This window comes from Anoplopoma fimbria, chromosome 3, assembly GCF_027596085.1.
Source record: "Anoplopoma fimbria isolate UVic2021 breed Golden Eagle Sablefish chromosome 3, Afim_UVic_2022, whole genome shotgun sequence".
Classification (NCBI taxonomy): Eukaryota; Metazoa; Chordata; class Actinopteri; order Perciformes; family Anoplopomatidae; genus Anoplopoma; species Anoplopoma fimbria.
In genome coordinates this window covers 18,026,113-18,045,358 of record NC_072451.1, presented here as the reverse complement: position 1 = coordinate 18,045,358, position 19,246 = coordinate 18,026,113, and the positions used below count along the sequence as shown (strand labels likewise).

Sequence of the window (19,246 nt, the reverse complement as noted above, 5' to 3'; positions counted from 1 at the left end):
TCAGAGCGGTACTCCAGCAGATAGCCCGGGTTGTGAGTCACATTTCAAGCCGTAGTAAACAATGTGTGACAATCAGCGCCGGGGAAGAGGAGCGGAGTGTAGGGGCTGAGAGGGGGTGCGAGGGAGCAGAGGGGAGGGTGTGGGGGGTGGTGGGGGGGGGGGGAGAGAGAGAGAGAGAGAGAGAGAGAGAGGTGGTGGAGGTGGTGGTGGTGGTGGGGGGGGAGGGAGGGAGGGAGGAGGGGGGACACCCGACATTGCCTGCTCGAAGCCCTCATTACCGCGCCGGGGTCCAATCACCGGCCGGGAGCTGAAACTCACCAGCCAATCAGCGGCCAGCCGCTCCGCCCACCTCGCATTGTCAAAACACAAAACTTTTTCCCTTGACCTATTTGAAGCAGCGGCCGCTTCACTGAAGGGAAATACCGCCACCACTAGGGCGGCTCTGGCTACTGCATCCCCGGGGCGCACAGGAGCCGAGTCCGTTCCCATGGGAGACGATCTGAACTGACTGTGTACCAGTTCAGTGGACTGTCGGCCTGTGGTTCACACTAATACTGCTGTTGAACATTTCATCAGGCCTGTGCACTGCCCCTGCTGGAAATGTGTGTTGGAAATTAATGGTATCCTGACCTAAGACATAAAAAAAACAAAGATGTCTTTCAAAATGAATTGGTATTTTTACTCTATTTTTATTACTTAAAGTGCCTTTTTCGCCATCTCCCACAACCCCACCCTGTTATCACATACATTTCTAGTAGCCTAATGCACGGTCTGGTCCCCTCACTCTCCCGTTACGCTCAGACAAGTGCAAACATCATTTGCAATGAGGATGTTCTTTAATAGCGTTAGCAAATCCAACTGCACATCCTAATGATATTAAAAAGGCATTGCACATCAGGCCCCCCGTCACCCCTTTTGTGTGCACGTGTGCTGCAACAGATGGTACACACAATGGGCAATTCCCCCTCGGGGACACAGAGGGCCCAGGTCTGCCTCAGCAGTAGAAGGGGGCAGTTGCTCGCCCATGTGGCCCAGAACCATACACCTGTCTTGGGCTAGAAATGTCCCCCAAGTCCCTGGAGCTGAAGAATTGGGATGGGGTTATTAATCTACAGCCTGAGTATGCCTGCTTTTTTACCCGGGGCCACTGGATGGCCTAATACTTCACGGCTGTCCCCTCATAGCATACTGGCCCAGATACTTTTTACCTGCTTTATTTTTCGTGCACTTAATGAATGGGTTGAACAGTCTGCTTTTCCAAATATTATGTAGCTTATAAAATGAAAGCCTATATCTTAGTCCACAGTTAGTGGGTCTTAAAGAGGTCACACTTCCCTCTTAGGCATCAGCATCTTTTTCCCCCCCAACAAGCCGGAACTGTATTTGTACTGCATCTATCTTTTGTGCTCCTTTGCGATTCAACTCCTAACCTTTACAATGACAAAAATCAAACACCTTATAAATCAAACGTGACCCACGCTTAATAAATGGCTGTTTCCAACTATATGTACGGGCCAAAAGATGAACTGGGGCAGACACAGTGCTTCAGGAGCATTAGGCAGCGGTTGCTAACATGGGAATGCAGTTGATGAGAGCATTTGTCATTTCTAATGGTGCGCTGAGGAGTGGTGCTATAGTGTGACATGGCACAGCACAGCGTGGCTCATGGTGCTAGCTGCCATGCAGACCTACCATAGCCACCTGGCCTTATTTTTCACCAGGCGAGTCATAACCTACGACTCCACAGGTCTTCTCCAGATACAGCAGCAGCACAAAGCAATCTGTCCCTGTTTGCTGTCCACACCCTGGGGTGGGGGACAGGGGGGGAGGAAGGAAGAGTCTGACGGGAGGTAAGAACAATAGTGCTGCTGCTGCAGCACATCCTCCCTTACAATGCACACACACGGATACAATAATACGAACATGCGTGCAGGCGCTCACCCACACAGCACTCAGATAATGATCCACACAAAGCCACACAAGCACTTGCCTACTTCAGCTCAAGAGCCTCAGCCCAATACCAGCACTGAGCCCAAAAACATTGTAGAGAGCCTCTCATTCTCTCTGTGGCCTGATTTCTTCTGTGTGGTTAAGCCTGCAAGTGCAGCATCCCAGTGCTATAATCTTTTCTCCATTCCTTCATTTCTCTGTTCAAGACCAGATTCAAGACTAAATAAAAAAGGCAAACCTCTCCAGGCAGTGTTATTCTCTGACTTCTGTTTGATTTAAATGTTTTCCACCCTCTGCATTCTGTGAGCTGACCCTAAAGTTATTGCGCTTTTGACCTGTAAACATCCAACTGGTATCTTCCCTCTCCATGGCCAATGTGCCATGACCTTTACATTTCTCCCTTCTGTCTCCTGTTTCCTGATTCCTGTTTGGCTGCTGGGAAAAGGGGAAAAAAAGTCAGGCAGGAAATACAAAACAACATAAAGAACAGAGAGTACCTGCCGCACACAAGGAAGACCTTTTAATGATGAAACGACGATGTGCATTTAATGGAAACAGCAGTATTTACTTAACCACATACTCATATTATTCAGATATGATACAGGAGCGCAAATACAGTTGGTGACAGGAGGCACTTACACCAAGAAGAGCTGGATGATTCTAATAGTACAGCAAGTGAAAGGCAGGAACAGACACACAGGAAAAAGAGAGATGTTTCCCAGAGACCACAGGAGCTGGAAAAAATTGTCTGGTGATGAATATGAATGCATGAAAATGAAATGCCTAAGTCAATATGGAGACAGTGCAGCGACCCAGGTGACAGAGGAGCGCAGTGCTACCCCCACCCTGGGGGGCTGGACTGGTTATTAGGCTGGGCTTTAGCTTCATCCATCTTCAGGAGAATACGAGTGCAGAGCCCGGGCTGAATACAGATGTGCTCTGGACCAGTGTTCCCCAAACGCAGGGGTCAGGACCCAGCCACAGTCGAATGTTCTGGGTCACGGCTCAAGAAGGGCGATGGAAGATAGGTTGGTTGTGGGGGACGCATGAGGTTGGTTAGGTTTGATCAAAATGTTTTCTTAAAGGCTGCACGGGCAAAAGGCCAGCCTCTTTTGCCTGTGCTGTGTTTATAAAGCAAAGTATAACCCCAAAGACAATTTTCTTCAGTGAACTAAAAATGTAATATGGCTGTGACAAATTCAGTCAGTCACGTTCGATCAGACATCTATAACAAAGTTTGAAGGTTAGCGTTATGCTTGTGGTCTCGTATAAGAAATAAGAGCTCCGAGAGCGGAACAGCTCTCTGGCAGTAGGTCAGACAGAGAGACGGGGCAGGAGCTAAATACAGCACTCTCATTAATCTGCCAATGATGCCAAGACTGATGGTACCTGTCCTCTGCTATCAGCACACACTGCAGAGACATTCATTGCACTTCCTGACACAGAGCGACACACAGGAATGACACACGGGAATGACACGTGTGTGGACACGGAGACAGGCATTCAATCCCACGCAAGCAGATGTGAAAGTATCTTATCCAAATATTCTGTAAGAACATACAGAACAGGTTTAATAAATGTTTTTGTATTTGTGTGGGAAAGCGCGCTAGGGAGAGGAGAGGGATTACACTCCAGTTCTCCTTGCAGAGATGCAGCGAAAGCATTCTTTGCTCTAAGTATTGCAGTGTGATTAATAAGTCCTTAGCTCACGCTCATTCTATTCAAGATTCAAGCTCTTTAGTTACCATTAATCACAACAACACAATGAGGAGATTCTACTCGGCACTGAATGGGTAAGAGCATCATTATAGCTTTGCCCCTTCGTCAAGTGTTTGTGTGTGTGTGTGTGTGTGTGTGTGTGTGTGTGTGTGTGTGTGTGTGTGTGTGTGTGTGTGTGTGTGTGTGTGTGTGTGTTGGGGGGGTGTGTGAGTATGAGAGAGACAGAGATTGACTGTGAGTTCGGGCCGTGTTTCTACTTGTATTTACTCTTTTTGTGCGTGCGCCTGCATCATCATGGTGCGGCTGAGTCAAACAGAGAGTGATGGATAATAGATTGGCGCCTCCCCCATCCTCAGTCACTCTGCTCTGTCAGCTGCCATAGGGTTTCACTGTTGCAGACAATGTTCTGGGAGGAAGAACCCAATCCATCTCTCAAAAGGTGCCACCAGTTAAAAAAAAACAAAAAAAAACGGTATGGAAGACACAATAATATCCCGCAAAATCAATCATAATCCCAAACTATGCACAAAAGCAATTTACTGATTAATAATTTTTTACTTGATGGCCATGGTGATTAGGATGTATTCATTTCTTGTGATTAGGGATATCTAATCACAGAAGAGGTTAATGGGGTTGTCTTGGAGCATTTAAGAAAAATGTTTCCTATTAACCGTGTAGCCTCAGCCTCATCCGATGTTATACACCTTTCAATTTATGCACCAACCTTTTCCACCCCCTTCAGAAAGAGGCGCCTTGACAAAAACAACATTTGACACATGGTAAATTGTTTTCTTGTATCCCTGAACATGTTATCATGGGCTAGTTGAGGAGTGGAGAGGCTCATAAATAGTTTTTCGGCTAGAAGAAGAGACATTAAGGAGGTGGACTTGTTAATGAGGAAAAACAAAACGAGCCTGACAGCTCATCACTTTATGTCAGCTCCCAGTGACAGCCTATCCCACTCATTCCCTGTCTCCTTGTTTGTTTCACAGGGACACCATCAGAATTGCATCCCTCCGTCTCCTTCGACCTGTCTTTTTTTTTTCTCCCATCCCCTGGCCTGTGACAGATAGTTCAGTACAATCTATCAACCTCAGTGTGCCTCAGTCAGGGCCGCTGCTTTGTTGAGCCACGTATGGACAGAACGCACACACACCAGCTCACACCCAAGAGTCCGTCACGCTAAATGGGATAAACATCTGGCGGTGGAAGGAGAGAGAAAAACGGAGGTCAAATCAATCTGCCCTCTCTCTGCCGTACACTGATCCCCTGTCAGAGGTTGACCTCTGATAAAACCCAGCAAATGAAACTCCAGTGCTGCATTTGAATACAAAGAGTGCAGCACTTCAGTCTGACTTGAACACAGTGGATGAGAGAACCGACTGAAAGATGAACTCACTGGTGGACTGAAATGTCTATTCAGGTGATCATTGGAACTTTACAGCTAATGAAGTAGTAAAATTGTCTTCCTTCTTCACTAAACACTTCACTAACTACTCTCTGTGGGAATCACCAGAGGCCCCACGATACTATGGTATCACGATACTTAAGTTATGATACAATATTATTGCAATTTTAAACATTTTGCAATATCAAACAGTGATATATTTGCAATTTATTACCTTTTTTTCAACTGCAAATAACGCCATCCCTGAAACTTCTGTTTTATCTTAAAAAGATACAGTTTTCACTCGGTTCATCTACCTTCAGTTATTTAATTTCAGCAAAAGGGTTTTGTCAGTCAAACAGACAGACGGACCAACACTGTGATGAAAAATTGTCATAAATGTTGCATCAGAAACTTGACAAACTTAAGTGTTTGTGTTAGAGTCTACATTATCAAATCCTGCTGAGTTTACCCATGACAGCACCATGAAAAAAACTGAGCATCAAGGTTTAATTTGTATTTATTGCATTGGGGATATCACAATATGAAAATCCGATATGATCATTGTCAGAGGAAATATCACGGTTTCATGTATTCATGATTATTAACCAGTATACTTTTAATAGGCCTACAGCCAATGAACTAAAATATATTCTATATTTCTATATTCCAACTATATCCTTATACTCTAAGTCATCAAAAACACACAATTCAAATGATTAGAAAATGCAAGATTGTATTTTAATTGACAAAAACATACTGCCATCAGTCATTTTAATTATGTATTATAAGCTGCTTCGAGCTATTAGGTAGTTAAACAGGTTATAATTCTTCGCCAAATATCTATTTATGTTTTTGTGAAAACATCTCATCAAACAACTTGATTTATTCAAGTTCCTCACAAAAACTAATTTTACAAGATTACATTTTAAACACATGAACGGAGCTTCTGGAAGCCCCTTTTTAAGTTTAATTCATTCATTCATTATATGAGACGGATTCATTTAATTCAAGATCTATTTATTTTCCAATTTAGCATAGCCTTTTCTTATCAATTGCTCTGTCAGCTTAGTGTTGAAGCTCGTGATTACCTTTTGTTTTTGAATTCTTTGTTGAGATTGTATTTTTCATATTTAGTTTTCTGATTTGTGGTTTTATTCCGTACCACAAGCTCACTAAATTCTAATTAGAAAGATACACATTAGTTTCCATCATATTACTTGTAAAATGTGATGGTGGCTTCGGGAGCAGAGAAGAACAAAAGGATTCATAAAAAAAATGCACAAGCCATCAATAAATGTCATAACAGTGGTGCTCAAAGCTTTTTCCTTGGAGGACGGAAAGTGTAAAATGACACTTGGTCGTGGGACATCAATGCACTTGGACATTTGTTATTTAGATAATAACCACATCTACACAGCAGTTATAGTCATGCACACATGCAAACAAACAATGGCGCAGAGTTAACACGCTGACCTTCCGACATTAACATTGACCTTTGAAAGCTATCTGTTCTCCCAGCATGCACCATCAGATCAATAAACATCACTGCCAGGTGATGCTTGGAGCATTATCGGCCTGTTGCAGGCTCAATTACAGGGCACACACACAAAACGCAACAAAGCCCATGTCAAATCCTAAATGTCAAAACCTTGTTCTGCACACAGAATGTGTGTTATATAAGCAATTACCACTGTAATACACACTCTGAGACACACTATCACTCAGCATTGACTTGTTGACCATTACTAATTGTTAATCAGTGTTTTGTGTTATGTGGTTAGAGGCAATGAGCACAAGTGAGAAAAGCAATTAACATTTCCAATCCCATCTCTATATGGGATACTGTATCATTCCTCTACATTTTTCCATGTGTGCCTTTTTCCTCTCATTTTGCCCTCTCAGTCATAGTCCACACCCTGACCACATAAATGCAGGTAGCTCAGTCATCTGTTGTCATCTCCTTATCCAATGAGAAGCAGAACCCATTACCTCACAGTTTCGCAGTCAATGATTTCTCATTTAGACCACATTTCCCAGATCCTCAGCTCATTGAGGGCTTGATAGATGACCTGTCACATATGCATGTGTGTGTGTGTGGGTGTGTGTGTGTGTGTGTAGAGCTTAGCCGGGGCACGAGACAGGTGCAATGAGAAAACAGATTTAAAGCACCACTGGGTCAGAGTCCCCTAGCACTCCTATTCCTAAAAAAGTTTAAATCTTTCACAGTGATGGCATCATTATCAAGCGCTGTTTTCTTTTTTAACAGAAATTGAATGAATAATACAAAGCTTTGGTTACATGTTTTAAACAATCTACTGTATGGAATGTTTTATTAATGCACATATAAGAAATGACCTCATACACATCAGTCTTGTCCATGTGTTATCATCAGTGAACCATTCCCCCTGTGAGGTTGCAGTAGCATGTCGAGCAGAGCAGTCGGACTGGAAAGTGGACAAAAATGAATCAGTATTCAAAAAAATTTGATTTTGCATTTCACAGAGGAAACGAAAGACCTGCTCAAAACTGGAATAAAAACAAATAAATCATGAGACAGCCCGAGGATGTCTTGGCATAACAAAAAGGTATTAAATATTTTGCAGTCTTTTTGTGAGGTCTAATTGTCAGTGCCATTCCAAAGTTGCATATTGATTCACTTGTTTATTAATTTCCTGTTAGTACAAAGTGGTATATCATATCTCATGTATACAACAATTGTAATCTAAGAAAGTGTATAGAATATCGCGTACTTAATACAATTATGTACTGTAGTATTAAATTGTGATTCTGCTGGAGAAATAATACGCTCTTCCTTTGTAAAATAATATCTATCACTTAACTGAGCACACTTCTACAAAATTCATTAGTGCTGTTGGGCACGAAGAAAGCCGGATGACTATCAAATTCCTATTTCACTGTAATACAATATCAAATACTTTGTTATTGACGCCACATAAAACCTGATCACACAATCATGCTTTAGCAAGGAGGGGTTAACCCTTACTCTGATGTGCTGTGTGCTCCACAGAGACTACAAGAAGCATAATTAAGCCTTTACCTGGGTCTACTAATATGAGATAGGCCTACATTGCAGCAGTTCACCTGAGGGCTTACAGGATTTAACATAGTGGATTGTCCTCGTCTTTTGTCCTCCAAGATGGACAGAGTGACAAGTTCAGCAGAGCGACCTCTCTCTAGAGCTCCAGCCGATCCCCAGCAACATGACAACTGAGAAGGCCAAGGGGTCAGAGGTTATTATGGATTGGTTGAGGTCACAGAAGACGGCGTGTGTCCCCGTGGGTTGCTCAAATGTCAGCAGGATTCATGGAGTGTCATCAGGAATCGTTTCAAGCTGCTGGAAGAGTGTGTTGACACCAAAGCATTTGTGTTAATTATATATTTGTGTTGCTTTTTTTTTTTCCTCGTGTGTGCAGCATGAGGAAGGTATGCCTGTTGTTAGAGCAGTGCCACTTCACAGCAGTGAGCGAAAACACATCCTGTGGCGCCACACAACACTTGATTTCCTGCTGGGATCAGCCATGCTGTGATGCCACAGCACCACCTGGCTGATCAAGACCAGCCACTGCAGCTAGACGTGGCCAAACACATTAGGAAGCTGATGATGGAACATGCCCAAAAATAGTTTGCAGCAAAAACAAAGGTTTCTTGAATAAATGTAAAGAGAATCTGATGTCATTATCTACATTGTATATTCAAAGACAGTATTGACGTTATAAAATAAATTGATCCATGAATGTAGTTTAAAAATGTTGATGACCTCACAGAGAGTCTGTCAACTAAAAGGTAATGAATTTTCAATGTGGAAAGTATATAATCTTTGATTTTATTGCCTATGTCAAGGTATTTATTTTTTCCCCTCAATTTATGGATTTTCTTATGGCTAAATTATATTTAACAGTAGCGTTTCTTTAAGACATTTCAGTGTGGCAGTTAATAAGGTCACACTCTTTGATTAGCTATTGAACTTGATGTATAAGCAACATTTTCTAAGGTTTCATTTTTTTCCTTAGTCGGACACAAATTACATGATATTTAAAAAAACTTTACATACATATACAATATAACATATAACATTTTTATACACTTTGTTGTCTCCAATTTCCAGATTGATACCTGATATGATGTTTAACGTCTAACAATGTGGTGTGCAACTATTGTAAGATATGATGTGCCCTCTTCTGTTAGTTCACAGTGGCACACACTCAGCTGCTTCTCAGCCTTCATTATGTTGTTATTGTTTACACATGTGCTATTACATGTAAAAATGTTGTTTATCTCTCAAATGCCAATGCTATGCAACGTACCAACAAAAAGCAGGGAAGAAGAAGACAGTCAGAGAGTAAACATTGGATTAGAATGGACTTTATTTAAAGGGAAGGAAATTCATTCAACATTTTTGTTAGACCTCAAGGATGCGTTTGGTTGAGTAACACAGAATGTCAAACTTTAATTTGTTTAAAAGAAGTTTGATGCAGTGCCAGTTTTTTTACAATATATTTTGTAGGAGGGAAAATCTTCACAGGTATACAAATCGTGATCTTTCATTTTATGAAAAATCATCATAAACTATATGTCAATGGTCAGGAAGACATTGACTGTAAGTGTGAAGTCCTACTTCAAAATAAATGCATACAAAAATGACTTTTAGTAGTAAAGAAGTGAGTTGTCGTGTCTTACTTTGACATGTTTGTTTGACACAACTACCTGAAAAGTTCATCCTCTAGTGTTGGCTTAATGCATTGATGATGGATGTAGTTTACTAAGAGTGGCCCATGTCATACAAACAAAACCGCCAGAGAAGTACTCTTATTCTCCGTTTCTATTGGCGGCGGATCTTTGCATTACCGCCCCCTACTGGAGTGGAGTGTGCTGCTACAGATAATACCAACTGAAAAATAAATAAAAGTATTATTATTATTTATTTTTTATAATAGTATGTCTCTGCTCAGTTGTATTTCTGCCTTCCATGAAGAATGCTTTCAAGAGACTAGGTGCTTTATAGAGTGAAGTTATTAGTTAACTGTGTAAATATTGGAGAATTAGCTTTGGCCAGTGATACACCACATATTTTGTCCTACTCTCAATAATGTAGCATTGACCCCTACTAGTGACAGTTTGGAACCAAATGTATCCTTAAGTACACAAAAATCATGATATAATACATATTTTTTTCACTTTGTTTTAATGAACAGTTTGGATCTTGTCATTAGTTCTTAATCATTCTCCCTTCAGTCTTATTTGGTGTAACCACTCTCAGGGCACCAGCATTAACAGCAATTAACCTCCATGAAAACGGTCCACTAGTCACCAACTGTTCAACATGAACTAATACCATGGTACAGATCTTCTGGTGCCAGGGACATATCATTTTACTGTCTCAGTACTCTACTACTATTTGTCCTTATGTGTATTTATATCAGTCCAGGGCCAATATGTAGCAAACACTGTGGAAGGCATGGATATCTGCAAGATGTCTGCGTCTTGTAATATTTGCTTGTTGTAACTGCAATGATTAAACACACTGTGATGGGACTGACTGAGCACACTCCTTTGAAACTTCCCCACAAGTGTTTCTAAACTAGAAAAAAACAAATCAACCCAAAACCAGTGCAGGCCCTGAATCAACAGAAGTCAAGCAATATCAATTGCATTCAGACAATTGAAATCTTTAAAATACAGACATTCAAATAAAAGTTTCTCAGCCACATTTAAACAATAATTTAAATCAAGCTAAAAAAAAGTATTGTTTCACAAACTTTCTCTGCTTACATCAATTCTACTGACCAAACCCAGCATCACCTTACTAGAGATCGACAGACACAAAGGTTTAGCTGATATTATTGCTAGTTATACTTTATATGATACAAGTACAAAAACATATGCATGATTTTTTTTTTCCATCTAGTTTGTCAATATAAACGTAATATATTTTAATGGGTCTATCATCCTCATTGTGAGCGATCTAATTCTTTCCCAAATGTAATGAGACCATTTCCCCACTGGGTGGCAGTATGTGCATCTGCTCTGTACAACCTGAGGTAGAACTGTGAGCTCCTTTGTAGCTTGACCCATCTCATATTCAGCCATCTGACAGAGGCAATGATGTGAAGCCCTTGATCTCAAATATAATACAGATGTAAAATTATATAACAGCTCAGCTCGATACTGGAGAGAGAGAATAAGAGAGGGAGCAGGAGGCTTTTGTTCAATTACAAGGCAGATCAAAGAGTGAGAAAAAAGGTGACAGAATATGTCTGGTTAGCCAAAAGGCAAAAGAGTGCAGCGAACATTTGCAGCCATGTAGGGAGATTTAGATGGAGAACAGCCTCTGCTACTTCTTTTAGCTGAACTTCCAGAGTTGTCACTGATGTTAAAAAATTACAGGATTGGAAGTTTTGGCATTTCGATGTGAAAACCTGCACGCATTCTTTCTGTAATCCATATACCAACAGATGGGAGCAGAGAATATGACAGAAAGAGTGACTTCTTCACTGCTCCAGGGATTTATTTTAAACTACTTCAACTACCCAAAGAGTTTCAGTCATACTGGAATGGAAATGTATTTAAAATTTTATAGAGCACATCATATTTTAATGTTTCTTTCTGAGATATATTAAGTGCACTGTCCTGATAGCATTTTACCATAAGCCATGACAGACCTGGAAGGTAAAGGCAGATCATGATGTATTGAGATAAGGAGATTTTATTGACAACTGTTTTGCCCAGTTGAGTTGATATTTCAAATACAGAGACCATGTAAGGGTTGCGAAGCGGTCGCTCATAACAGTGCTGTGAGCTAAAGGGCAAGCTGAAAGCCAAAAGAATGAGACTAACTCGGGTGCATTTGTGCAGTTGTGTGTGCCGGTGAGCCTTAGACATAATCGATAGCTGACAATGTGAACCTGTCTCCCTGTTTGTGTTTACAGAAGCAGCCGCTGAGTGAAGGGGACGACAGAGAGAGGACTAATAATTTCAGCGAAATTGAATAATACAATTGTCTCACTGTAGGGAGAGGAATGCGCCACGTCACTGAGTAGAAAGATATTCAGTATGAGATTGATTATAAAAACAATATGAGAGCTGGGATTGTTAAATATATTCGGTCGCAGTTTGTTTTTGAATGCCCATGTTGTGACATCAAACAGACGCCGGGGAGAAGAAGGTCGGCCTACAAGGACAGATTCTGTGTATTTTATCCCAGTTGAGAGGCAGATAGGGTGGCACTTGAGATTCACTGTGACATACTTTAATATTCATGATCTTGGATAAACAGTGCTGTGCTGACTCAACTGCATGATAATTTATTTTTTTACTCCTATAATTTGTATCCTCATGACAGACATAGAAATGTAGCCGTTCTGCAGGAGAACCACAAAAGGCCTCAGCTTCTGTTCTCATACTGGAAGCGCTGTGTAACATGGAGGAGCTGAATTGTGAAGCGTGGCATTTCAGTCTCCCATAGGATCATGGTCAAGTACGTACACCTTGTTAAGACCACCCTGAGGGGGGTGATCATCCCATTGTCTACGCACAGAAACAAGACAAAGCACTTAGTGTTCTCTGAACATGTGGCATTTTCCTGTGTGGCAACACCAGAAAACAGCTGGCAACCTCTGACATCATCACTGGAGTGCATTGGCCCTTTTTTTAGGTGGCAGTGTGCCCTGATGCGCTCTGGGGAACAATTTGGGCAGATGTTTTGAGCAAACAACTTCCTTTTCCTTTTCCTATTTTTCTAAGAAAACTTGATACATTGTGCATGAATTTGAAACCTTGTTACGGTATAAAACAATATGTATATATGTTTTTCGTTTTCTCTGTCAAAAGCACACACAAAACATAAACACACCAACCAATAAAGAAACAGTACACAGGCATGTTGAAAATCTTACAATGTATATAATTGACAATAGATTTCAGGTACAACAGCAAATGAGACATTTGTATTTTTCAACCTCTTTCTGGCATCTATCTTCACCATAAGCACAAACTCTCCATAGATTTCTGAAAACAACAAAACCAAAGTACATAAAAACAAGAGAATTAAAAAGGACTTTTTATCTCCTCATATATTGGCACCTTTAAGAAATTCCTCTCGTATTCAACTCAGTGTAGAATAAAGCCTTCTAAATGGTGGTTTAACCAGCTTTGCATATTTGCCACCTAATGAATGAGAGCAGGATCGAGGTGCACAAGCGGATTTGAGATCAGCACTCTGGACAAATCTTTCCCCTGCCTCCTCTCACACACACAGGGGCTTTTTTTCTTTACACTGTTTCACCATAGTTGAACAGGAGACGTCTTGCTGGGCCCGATCTATCTGCATACACACATCCCCAATCAATAGTCGTTTCTGGAAGGGTGTTGACTCGCGCATTGATCGACCATCTTGTGATGTCTTTGTGCAGACAATGCCATGTATTGGCTTCATAAAAGTGCAGGTTTTATAAAAGGGAGGGGGACTTTGAGCAACAAATTAATGAGATCAAAAGGTGGAGGAGGAGAGAAGGGGGGGGGGTTGTGCAAATTTCAGCCGATGACATTGTGAGGCAGTCATTGAAACTGAAGGTTGTGAGTCACAAGTCGTCTTTGAATTGGAATGTCACCATCACAGTTGGAGTCATTTCTCATTCTTTACTGGGCTTAATGTGGACTTTCATATGCTGTTTCTGATTTATGTAGAGGGTCACAAAAAGAAGACCCATGTGGTGCTCCTACTAATTTTCTTTGTTCAAAATATGTATTTTTTGCCCCACTGGGTCATCCAATATTGTATCTCACTTTTTTTATATCTAAAAATGGATCCCAGCCCTAGACAAAGTGTCAAAGGCAGTCACAGGCAGATTTATTTGACCAGGGACTGACAGAAAGACAGACACACGCACACAGACACACAGCATTCATTAAGTAAGCATGTCGAAAGAAGGAAATTATCCCCAAAGTAACACTTGTGACAACAGCCTCGCCCATTTCAGAGCAGTAATTAACCATGAATCTAACAGATGCGCTTATCAAACTTTGACAGAACCCCCAACAACTTAATTGGATCTGCAGGAAAATCAACTGTAAGGGGCATATAGGGTTTTTATAAAAACCTATATTCACCTAACATTTGATAATACCACTGTGCAACAGAAGAAATTGTGTATTTTAAAACATGTGTCCATTTACACATTTATACAATATTTTTCCCATCAATCATATCAGGAGTTATCACAGCAGCAATTTGAAAATCCCATTTTAGAAAATTGAGCAAAAATAATCTCCCGTTGCTGTCAGTTGAATCGCACTGAATCAGACAATGTTAGTCCAATAGATTTCAATACATTTTAATTTTTGTGCCATCCAAACAATTTATAAAGCCTCCACCGTCCGTCCATCTTTTCCTCTGTCAATCAAAGATAAGTCCACACATTCACACACATCCATATACACACATGCAAGCGTCGTCCCATCGCCCAGCACACACAGCGTTCTTAAATGAGAGCTTTTGACATTTCTTTGAATTAAAAATGTGGTATGCGTTTCCTCGTCAGTAAAAAGCCTTACACTGTGCTCCCACCACATTCCCAGTAAGGTTGACACAGAATGAAGCACTGTGTCATTGTCATATTGCCTTGCCACCATGTAGAAGCATGAGGAACGCTTTAAAAAGGTCGTTATGACTGATGAGCGGGGAGAAGGGTAGAGGTGCTAGGGGTTGGGAAGTAAGAGGCACTGATAAGAGAAGAGTTGCAGAAAAAATGGAAGGCAGATATGGATACGCTATGACAGAGGATGCATGAAATAAAAGTTATAGCATACAATGATCAGGCTGTTATAAAATCTTGATACTTAATTGGCTATTTTCTTTCTAGAAAACAACAAATAAGAAGTAGAAATATGTACACTGTGGTGTCTGCCATTCAAATAGTAGGATGATTCAAAGACGTGCATGGTGTGGCTTTGACTGTGATATGGGTCATTGCTGCAATTAGACAAAAACACAATTATATTGCAAGTTGCAATTATGATGCTAATCACAGGAGCACTGGGCGTGTAAAAGAGAGCATACAAAACGTATAATATTTTTGCTCTGTGGTGCTCATGAAAAAGGAAGAAAAGGCGCTACAGGACAGTGGTGTTTCTGCTTGTGCTTCTGTGTACATTTCTGCTCTGCTCCACGTTTCTAAAATCACCAACTGTCAATCCTTTGCTGTGACGGCAACCTTAAACCGACACCCCCATTCCGCATACAGTGCTCTATAGTGGGAAGCTGCTGTCATCTGAGACCTGGCCCGGCCCAGCATGCGTAACGCTTACACCAGACTCTCGAGGTTGATCCCACACAGCCAGCAGGGTCTGAAGAGAGACTGAGATCTGCCCCAGCAGGGTGGGGGGGGGGGGGGGGGATGTAGGGATGAGTGGATGGATGGATGGAGTGGGGGACGGTGTCAGGTTACTCCCACATTAGACGATCATGTCGGTGTGAATGTGATCATGGTTTTTATTACAGCTTACACGATGAATCGGCAAAAAACTGCTGGCGCTCGCATCCTCGCTGTTAGAGAGTGTGTGTGTGTAAGTGTAATGATATTGTGAGGGTTTAATGCATTAAGAGGTCTGCTGGGTCGTGCTGTCCAGATCATCCCCCTTTAAAAGTCATCAATATTGTGTTGCATTTAAGTTTGTGGTTTGTGTAGATTGGGGAGTGATTAAACCACTCTGGGGTCTGTGGTGAGTGATGTATAAATAAATGATTCTACTGAACATAAATGCTGTTTTTAAAGGAGTGGAATTACAAATCTGAGCGCCACTGCAAAGCCCATCCTCCCTCTCCCCATGGTGTCAACACCAACATACTGTTAGCAATATAGTCTTACACATGTTTTAGGTACAGATATAATCTCAGAGAACCCAAACACCAGAAACAAAACATTAGAAGATGCAAAAAGACCAGCTCTAATGGAGTCATAATATAGCAAGAAATAAAAGAAAAAGAGCAGAACCCAAACACTTAATGAATACTCGTAATTCCATTTTGTTCTAATCCAAAACCAACACGAAGTCCATCCATGTGATTTTTTTTTTCTGTTGTTGTTTCCTTTTACTTATTTAGTTTTGGCAAAGTAACTACCTCCCAACATCTCCTCCCTCCCCCTTTTAGACTCTCCCCAACCTCCGTGTCCCAAACTCAGTCCCAGTTGGTAGATTCCCCCCGTCAATTATCGCCGGAGCAGCAAAATGAGCAGTGGAAGCAGGTAAATGGCGATGCAGGGGATGTTCTGGCTGGCGTTGGAGCTTTTCACCTTCTTGTTTTCTGGAGGGTGGGGGTAATATGTGGGCCGGTCGGTGATGGGGACAACGAGGCGCGGGCCGCGGGAACACATACTGTCAACGCACGTGCCACTTCCTGAACCGCTGACATCATCACCTATAGAGAGAGGTAAGGACGTGAGTTTAATGGTAGGCCATGGATGGAATTTATAAATGGTGCTACTTATGTATTCATAGAATTAACATAATAAGACCACTGCCACATTGTCATACATATTAAACTACCAGCAAGAAATATGAGGTTCATTGTCCTGGTGCTGGCACCAGAAAAAGGATGTGAATTTTAACGCCAGACTGAACTTGTTTTATTTAAATTATGTGGTACGAAATATGACCTCAATAATTCTAAAAGGGCACCTTGATTTAGGCCATGCATTTTTGATACTGACAAAAATTGAATTTTTAAGTTTGTATAAGCTCCTCAAAATTACTTCCCTAAATCTTCAGCTTGTTAAAAAGCTTGTAATTATGAAAGAATCATCCGGGATGAAGTTTCCTGTCAATGTTCTTGTGATGGTTAAAGTACTCACTGGTGTCCTGAAAGTCCACGTCCTGTCCGTTGAGAGCATTCCTCAGGCGGTGCGTCATGATCTTCAGCTGCATTATCTGTTGGCGTATTGTCATGTCTGGTTTGGTGATGTCAATTTCCACTTCAGGGTTGTTGATCTGGCTGGCCAGGCCATCACCCATCACCTCAGGAAGGTACCTGGCATACATCAACATTTCATTAACATGTGAAACACATAGTCTGGAAATGTGCAGCTTCTCACCACAGTTAATTGGACACAGTGGAACGTTCGCTGGACAATGGAAACTGTGGCCAAAATTGGTATTGGCAGGATAAAGGCACATTGATTTTTCTTAATTTCCCATGATTCAGTGGAGTTGCCTTAGACGAATCATAATAAGGGGACCAGACTGACAGCAGCACCTTTGCAGCTATTACATTACAGTCATTTAGCAGACGCTTTTATCCAAAGCGACTTACAATAAGTGTATTCAACATAGGTATTCAAGAGAACTACTAGTCACCAGAAGTGTATCTCCTTTCTTAAACAAGCATCTAAAAGCATAAACCACAGCAAAAGTATAGTGCAGAAACAAACTAATACGAATGCAATAAGTGAAACGAACTAAAACGAATACAATAAGTGCAACGAACTGATACGAATACAATAAGTGCTACGAGGAAGGCTCAGGGTAGTACTTCTATACTGTAAAATGCTAGCTGGTAACACAAGAAAAAGTACTACTCATACAACAGTTATTAGATGTGGTCCACTGAATATAAAAAAAAACCCATTAGTTTGTGCATCAAACATTAATCAAAAAGATATCTTGTCAATACTTTTATATCTTATTTTGAAATACATTTCTTCATAGGTTTGTGTGCCTTACCGAGCACGGTTCATGCCGTTCCAACACTTATCCTCGGCCCCTGTTCCGGTGGCCACTCTGTCACTGCAGAGGACACTTGGGAGAGAAACCCAGTACGGCTGCATGTCCCTCAGTCTGATGGTGACATCAGACACCTGCGGCAGAGCAAATTCATGGGCTTTCAAACTTTGTTTAAAATCACAGCATGATGGTGCATTCACACAGGAGAGTAAGAAAAACTCCTGCTCCCTCAATAACAAACTGCAGTGCTCAGCCATCTGACTCATTCAACCATCCAAGCATTCATTCTCATCTAATCACCCCATAGCTGTCTGCGTAAAGGTGAAATGAACGGCAAAAAGGGTTTAATTGCCCATGAGGAGGAATGGCTCTTGCGTCATAAACCGTCACTATGAATGGGCCTGACCAGGCCATCAGAGAGCAATAACAAGGACACAGACTCAGACAGGTAAATACTAACCAGTTTGTCCATATTGGTAGAGCTGGCTCCCAACTTGTCCTCAACCGTAACCTTCCCTTTCTTCATGATGTCATCGACTCCCGTGCTGCTGGCTCCGCCCTCTCTGACGTTGCCACATGCCTGGAACAACTGGGACGAGAGGAAAGACGATTATTGAACAAAATGTGGAGAGAGGATACACGAGTTGGGGATGAGTTTCCGAAAGGGTGAAATGGGGAATTTAAGTTCAGTTCTGACAAAAAGTTGTTTATATGTTACTCAGCTTTCAAAACACTGCAAGTCCCAAAATAGATCTCCGTGCTTTATCATCTGATTCTTCTTCACAGAGTTACTTGAAATGATGGGCTCCAGAGTTCAAACTCTCTCTATAAAGATTATTTTCCTACTGTATGTAGTTCATACTGGTGTTGGTTTTAACCAGACGGAATTCTGATGAGGCTGAAACCAACTCTCTGAATAGAATCCTATGAACCCACACTCATACTGCATCAGCAAAACATTGTGCTTGTTATATATGAGTGCACAAAGAACCTTTGAGCATATAAGTAAACACAAGGCTCTACCTTTGAAAGCCGGTTATTTGCATGACCCCAAGAGTCAATCACAGCAATGCTCCAGCAGAATGATTCACAACTCAGAAAGCCATGCTTGTCCCTATGGGGCTTACAATTTATAAATGGAGTCCAGGGAATACAGTAAGACTGCAGTCAATCTGTCATCCAATCTGGCCTTCTTAAAGGAGCCTCAAGCCTTTGAACCTTCACACATAACTAAAAAATAATCCCGTTTTAAACTTCCCGTCATGTCCGTCAGCATGACTCCTCGGTGTTGTGTGTTCACAGCAGATTAAATAATGGACATAAAATCACACCAGTGACTCTGTTAAAAGTGGCAAACGGACCTCAAACGCATTTACTTAAGCACAGTGCAGTTTCTACATATGTATTTGGTATGTTTTTAAGGAGAAAGTACATACAGTAACACAGCATATG

The 19,246-nt window shown here is 41.4% G+C and overlaps 1 protein-coding gene across 1 annotated transcript in view; it reads right to left on the bottom strand.

The window, feature by feature from the left end:
- Positions 1-15,456: 15,456 nt before the first annotated feature.
- Positions 15,457-19,246, bottom strand: part of gpc1b (glypican 1b) — a 58,692-nt gene continuing 54,902 nt past the window's right edge. The window contains exons 7-10 of the mRNA XM_054596110.1: positions 18,255-18,383; positions 17,795-17,928; positions 16,927-17,102; positions 15,457-16,493 (exon numbers count right to left, since the gene is read on the bottom strand). Coding sequence (XP_054452085.1) covers positions 16,285-16,493; positions 16,927-17,102; positions 17,795-17,928; positions 18,255-18,383 — 648 coding nt within the window. The 3' untranslated portion in view covers positions 15,457-16,284. The remainder of the gene's footprint in view (positions 16,494-16,926; positions 17,103-17,794; positions 17,929-18,254; positions 18,384-19,246) is intronic.